Here is a 6,840-nt window from a genome sequence, read left to right as displayed (position 1 = left end):
TTGGACCAGATGGATACTGTGAGTATTTTTAAATAAAAAGCTTTTTTGCAAAGTCTGAATAAAAAATGCAAAACTTCTAAATTTTTGAATAAAAGATATCGATTAATGTGTATTTATGTACTTTTTTCCATTATTTTGTGGGTCAATCAAAAATAAATATTTGATTTTCATTTAGTTTTTTTATCAACAAATTAAATAAACTTTGCCTAAAGAGTGGATTTATTTGTTAGAAGTGAGTAAACCTTAAGAGTGTTAGTTGTAATTATTTAAATTATAGGAGGTTTAAATGTAATTTCACCAAATTTTAGGAGGGGATGGAATTATTTAAAAAAAAAAAAGGAAAACAAAAAAGGAGTTGATGAGGGGTTTGAAGTTGAAGTGCGACACAAGGAAATTCAAGTCGGAACCGCTTTTGGCAGCACAGCACAGCACACCATCGCATTCCATGTTACGTTTTTTTTTTCACCACTTAGTTTTTCTTTCTCCCAACTGAATCGAGTTGCAAACCCAATCTAAAACCTCACTAGGGTTTTTGATTTACTTCCCTCGGAGTTGTAGTCTGTTAAATCTTATGCGTAGATGAAGCCAATTAGGCTTCCGGAACCCCCAGGCAGCCCGCCATCCATGGGCGGAGTGCCCGATATTTTTGAGGGCGGGGTTTACGGTGTCATCCGGCGAGCGGTCGTAATCGGCAACGGTTTTCCAGCCTCGGAGAACCAGAGCATCGGATTGGTTCGCGCCCTTGGTTTATCTGAAAAACAGACTCTCTATGTGAGTCTACACTTTTGTTTCTGCAGTTTTTCGTGTTTTCCTATTGTTTCTGTGGTGGGTTTAGTTATCAAGTGGTGAAAGTTGGGAAAAAAATCGGTTTGCAGTCATAATTCATCGTTTTTAGGCCCTAGTTATGCCCTAATGTACGCATGAATCTGATTGGATTTGTTTGTCGTATTTCTTTTGGTTGACTTTCGTGATAATACAGTTTCCAGGGTAAAACTAAACTATTTTCGAATTGTTGTATGGTTAGTTGTTCCTTCTTTCTTGATGGGAGAAATAGAATAGAATAGTATGGCTTCAACCCCTTCTCCGCTCTCTGGCATGAAATCTGTGATCTATGAGCTACTAACATACAAACTATTGTTTCAAAAGCATGTCTCAAACTGTGTCAATTGAAGTGGTCACTATCTGATATAGGGCGTTTCATGCCTAATTTTCTGGAAGCTTAATGAGAATTCAGTAATTTGATTTTGTCCCATCTGTCTGCTTCTTATGTTGTTCAGCGGGTCACAAGGCCAACAGGAGGAATCAATGAGTGGCTACACTGGCTCCCAGTTTCTATCCATAAGAAGTTGTACTATATTATTAGCCAAATTTATGGTTATTCACAAATTTTGATTGCTGGAAGAGGAAAGAAACTGGTTCCTTTGCCTAGGGAAAATGGTACCAGCATAGGCTTGTCATCAGTTTTGGAAGCTGATGTCAAGAATATTGTCAGAGTGGCTAAAGAAACTTTCGAGAAGTAAGTTTCTCCCTCTATCTCTTTTATGCATGCAGCCATGCACAAAATAAATACAACTCCTACTTAGACTCTTGACTGATATTGTCTGCCAAGTTGGTTTTATGTCAAGAATTGCCTTTTGCTCGTGAGGATAGGGTGAAATGTCTGTCTTTGATATTCGATGAATCTAATTTACTAGGCTTGTGATCTAATGTTTTGAAGAACTGTGACATGAATTACTTAAATACTTATATGCCTGCTGTTCATACTAATTATTTGGAAAACTAATGGTTCTGCAACCAGCATATTATTTAAGTAGATTGCAGTAATAAGAATTTAAGGCCCTAGGGATTTATGCTACAAACAGGAATAACCTGAAGTCTGATTGCACTTGCTTTTTAGCTTATTGGATGAAGATCCAAATATTTAAAATGTCATGTAGCACCTATAAAATTGCTCAATTATATTGAAGTAGATACTGCTGCTTTTTGTGAAACTTCCCCATGTATGAGGATGGATGCTTTACATAAGTGGTTTCTTCTTTTGAATACACTGTGAAAAAGTATTATTTATGATTGGCATACCCTGAAGCAATATTTATGGATCAGTCAAGATGACGGAGAATTTGGTGGAAACTCCTGTTGCTCTTCAAATTCGAAAACAAAGTAGGATTCAGCTGTGCATACATACGTGGGCTCTTTTGAACTTAGAATTAAATTTAGTATTTTTCAAGTACCATGGACTAGGAACTGTCTTTAGTGAAAATACAATCACTACAATGGCTTAGTAGTAGGGGAGGATGAGGGAATCCATAGTAGTTAATGGCGCGTGCCTTGTAACGATTATATAAGGAATCTTCACTAGAAGATCCATTATTCATAGAACTAGAATTGCGATAACTAGAAAAAGAACTTTCTAGTTCACTCAGAAAAGAATGATCGTTGTCAATCTCAAAAATATGATTTTCAAAATCAAAATAGATAGAATAATAGTCTCCATTACTATCCCTAACTAAAAAAGTATCATCAGAGCTGAAATTCCGAATGTCTTTGACGCCAAATAAATGATCGACATTACTGTAACTAGAATTGTCACGACCCCTCCAACTATGAATGTTTTTAGCCCCCTACCTTTTCTATTCGAGATTGCCAGGCGCGCCTTTATGAAGACAGGTCTGGGCAGCCTGGCTGCTTGCTGGGCGGCCTCGGCCCATCAATAATGAAAAAAAATAAATAAATAAGGGAATTGCAGCAGAAATAAATATTCTGCATGCATGAGTAACCTGTTCATTCCTGTCTCTTCTTTCTTCGGTTCTCTTCTTAATATTAGACTGATACTGTTTTTCTTTAATTATGTAATTGTTTGTAGACTAGTAGTCTATGATTGTGTTATTTACTTCTTTAATTAAACATAAATATGAATTAAAATTACCTGTTTTTCATATGTTTTAATGATCTAAGTATGCTATGAAATTTCAGTTTCAGACTTTCAGTAATTCAACTATAAGGTTGTATGTATTGTTTAGTTTATGAAGTTTTGTTATGTTGAATTTGTTGTTTTATACGTCTTATTTAACTCCTTATACATTAATCTAGTCAAAATAATACTAATTATATAAATATATAGATTATGTCTTATATTTGCGCCATCCTTCGAAAAGGTGCGCGCCGTGCCGTGCGCCATGCGCACATGGCTCCAGGAGCCCTTGATGCCATTGTGCGCCGTGCGCCACTGACTACTATGGGGAATCTTTTGAATGAAATAAAGTGGAAAGCCACCATGGTGCGCCACTGACTACTATGGGGAATCTTTTGAATGAAATAAAGTGGAAAGCCACCATGAAAATGAAGTGAACTTTGAGTGTTAACTTTAGATGGCAATGACAATTTATTTTTCTATGCTGTTAAACTTCTTATGTTTTCTGCTTCGATCAAGTGAATGGTCACATTCTCCCCTTGACTGCAATAGTAGTGATTACGGGAATTGATATTTATCATGTACAAAAATGTCGATGTTGAAGGGAAAGTGAACGCATTATTTTGTTTAGAAGATTCCATCGAACCATTACATTTGGAACATACTCCGTTATCATAAAGACTGAGATTGTTTGAACATATATACATACATATATATAAATCCATCGAACCATTACATTTGGAACATACTCCATTATCATAAAGAGTGAGATTGTTTGAACATATATACATACATATATATATATAATTTTTGGGTGTGTGGGTGGGGGGAGGGGGGAGGCCAACTGTTTCTTATCTTATGTGTCAGTGTGTTCTTGGGAATGGAATGTTTGTCTTGTATGTGTATGTCTTGATCATTTTGATACATGAGAATAACATTTTCCCCTCTTTACAGGGATGGTCCACTACTTGTGGTTGCATCTGGCAGAGATACCATTTCAATTGCGAGCTCTATAAAGAGACTGGCGTCTGAAAATGTGTTCGTTGTCCAGGTTTGTGTATTACCATTTTACTCACAAGCTAAAGTAAAGAATATTTGATCTAGTCTAATGCTACTTATTTTTGAAAGACTAAAGGAAATTCTCATCTCAATGCTGATGTAGGATTAACAAGATTGTTGCATTTGGAAGTTTACATTTACTACAATGTCGTCAAGTGCAGCTTGTGATTTTCTATTTATAGCATTAAAGCCTTAGGTAGTAATAATGCAGTCATCAAATACTTTATAAACCTCTCCTTTGAGTTGTCTCTCTAATATATTGGCTTAAACTTAGATGCTTGATATAGGAGTCAAGTAGAAGTTAATAACGATAACTATCATCTGGAATATCATTTCTTGCTATTCTGTAGTTCTACAGCGTGCCACTTGATCATAATTTCTCAGTTTTTGTTTTGTGTGACTTCAACTTTAATTGGGTCATGAATTAATTTGTCCCTTTTTATTGATGTCCTCGTGCAACTTAGTTTGTTGAGCTCTATTATCTGTTCATTGGCTTATAAAATAATTGAATTCTTTAATGCATTTAGGATAGCATATTTTTCGCCTGTACAGGTTATGATGGCCGTTATAGCATTCTAGGTCTTTGTCGAATATTCCTGAGTTCAATATGCATGATTTTCATCAAGTGACATAGATAGTTATCAATTATAAATTGTGAATATGTTACACTTGAAATTTGTATTACCTCAATTATTACATTTATGACTTAAACTATATGTTTAATGGAGATGCTAGCCAGTATTAGCTTACACCCACTTACTCGCTGTATTTAGTTGTATAACTGATGTATGTTTTGATCATGAAAATGTTACATTTATGGGCTTAGGAAAAGACTGTCTTAAAGTAGATGCTGAGTATTGATAGTTAACTTTTGTGATGCTACATACTTTTGCCTTGATTTCTGCAGCTGCTGGTTTTTAGTTTTCCCTCTTTCTTATAATAGAATTTATTTTAAGAAAAACCAGTATCGCACAGCTATTGCAGACTGTACATCTAGTGTGCTCTTTAGAGGTTTCCTAATCAGGAGAGAACTATTTGCAGCTATGCATTATTCAAATTATCTTTTATTTTATGCAAAAAGGATTCCTGACACTATCATGCCTTCTCTTTCAGATTCAGCATCCAAGGTCTCATTTGGACAGGTTTGATATGGTAATAGCCCCACAGCATGATTATTACCCATTGACCCCTCATGCACAGGAGCAGGTTCCTCGCATTCTGCGTAAATGGATTACACCACATGAACCTCCTAATGAGCGCGTTGTATGTACCTTAACCATACATTATTCTACTTTTCAAGCTTAGGATTCTTGTTGCTAACTCCTTTCTGCGCATTGCCTTGGATGCTTGTTGCCACTGCGCAGGTCCTTACAGTAGGAGCACTTCATCAAGTAGATTCTGCTTCACTTCGTAGTGCTGCTAATGCCTGGCATGATGAGTTTGCACCATTACCAAAGCCTCTGCTTGTAGTCAACATTGGAGGGCCTACAAGTAATTTCTCCTTTTAATCTTTGATAAATGATTGTATTTGAATTTGGTTCAAATAAAATTCTGGATTATCAATTTGTAAACTATTTCCATTTGATATCTTTTGTGGAATTCTATTGCAAGTTCACTTGAAAATTTACTATGTCTATTATTTAACGTTGTTAGTCTTTGTTTAACTAATGGCATATTTAATACATAGGATATGTAAATGGGGCACGCTATGGTGTCACAAGTGATTTCTGGCCTAGAGGAAAAAGTTGGAGTGAACGAATATAGATTGTGCACTCTGTTCACTAACAATAAAAGGCCAAACACCAATGCTCTTTAGCCACTCTATTGATTCATGCAAAGTGTCACAAAATTTTGGTGTTATGCTTTTTCCCTTGTGCTTTTGAGAATGAAGTTTGAGATCATGTATTCAAAATAGATTCAGAGTTTCGATGCACACTAGGACCGATGCGCAATATGCAACCTTTTCCATCCCCTTTTCACACAATTGTATGTGGGAAATATAATGGGTTCCCTGTGTATGTGGATGGATTCGCCATTATTTCAGTTCGTTGCAAATTTGGATGACCCATGCCATACTTTCTTTACATACTTATTAAGTCATGATGACATGAAGTGAGGGTGCTCAAACTAAACAAGCATTTGCTTCTCTTGAGGACTTGCTCTCTTGCTTCTATCTATTTTTTTGAGGAAAAAGTTCATTGTCTAGGTTTTATTTTCTGCCAGAAGGGAAATGTTGGTATATGGCTTTTCATATTCTTACTGTCCTATACACTGATAGGGTACTGCAGATATGGCACAGACCTCGCAAAACAGCTAAGCACTTCTCTGCACAATGTTCTCACAAGCTGTGGAAGTGTGAGGATATCTTTCTCAAGGAGGACACCTGAAAAGGTAAGAAAAACCCCTGGTTCAAACTTTTAGCTTATTTGAGTTCAGCTGATATAGTTTGTTTAACCTTGCTATTCTGTTTATTTTCCCCTGGGATTTTGGTTGACAGGTGTCTAATATAATACTAAAAGAACTTGGAACTCATCCCAAAATATACATATGGGATGGTGAAGGTACTTCATATGCACTGAATATGATGGAAGATTCTTCACTAAATCTTGAGACATACTAATTCTTACATTGTCGTTATCAGAACCGAATCCACATATGGGACATCTAGCTTGGGCAGATGCTTTTGTAGTCACTGCCGATTCAGTTAGTATGTTGAGTGAGGCTTGCAGCACAGGGTATGCTTGATGTCAGTTGTTAATGATTTCAGAGGCACACATGCAGAATGTCTTACTGACTCTTTGGCGATTGCAGGAAACCTGTTTATGTTGTTGGAGCCGAAAGGTGTACGTGGAAGTTTATGGAGTTCCACA

The 6,840-nt window shown here is 36.2% G+C and overlaps 1 protein-coding gene across 1 annotated transcript in view; it reads left to right on the top strand.

The window, feature by feature from the left end:
* Positions 372-6,840, top strand: part of LOC105171033 (mitochondrial fission protein ELM1) — a gene marked incomplete in the record, with an annotated part of 7,844 nt that continues 1,375 nt past the window's right edge. The window contains 8 exon segments of the mRNA XM_011092028.2: positions 372-771; positions 1,278-1,516; positions 3,866-3,962; positions 5,084-5,233; positions 5,335-5,461; positions 6,249-6,361; positions 6,468-6,531; positions 6,612-6,705. Of these exon segments, the coding sequence (XP_011090330.1) occupies positions 580-771; positions 1,278-1,516; positions 3,866-3,962; positions 5,084-5,233; positions 5,335-5,461; positions 6,249-6,361; positions 6,468-6,531; positions 6,612-6,705 (1,076 nt within the window).

The sequence above is a fragment of the Sesamum indicum genome, linkage group LG9 (genome assembly GCF_000512975.1).
Source record: "Sesamum indicum cultivar Zhongzhi No. 13 linkage group LG9, S_indicum_v1.0, whole genome shotgun sequence".
Lineage (NCBI taxonomy): Eukaryota > Viridiplantae > Streptophyta > Magnoliopsida > Lamiales > Pedaliaceae > Sesamum > Sesamum indicum.
Note: the sequence above shows the minus strand (reverse complement) of the source record. Positions and strands in the feature narration are given on the sequence as shown.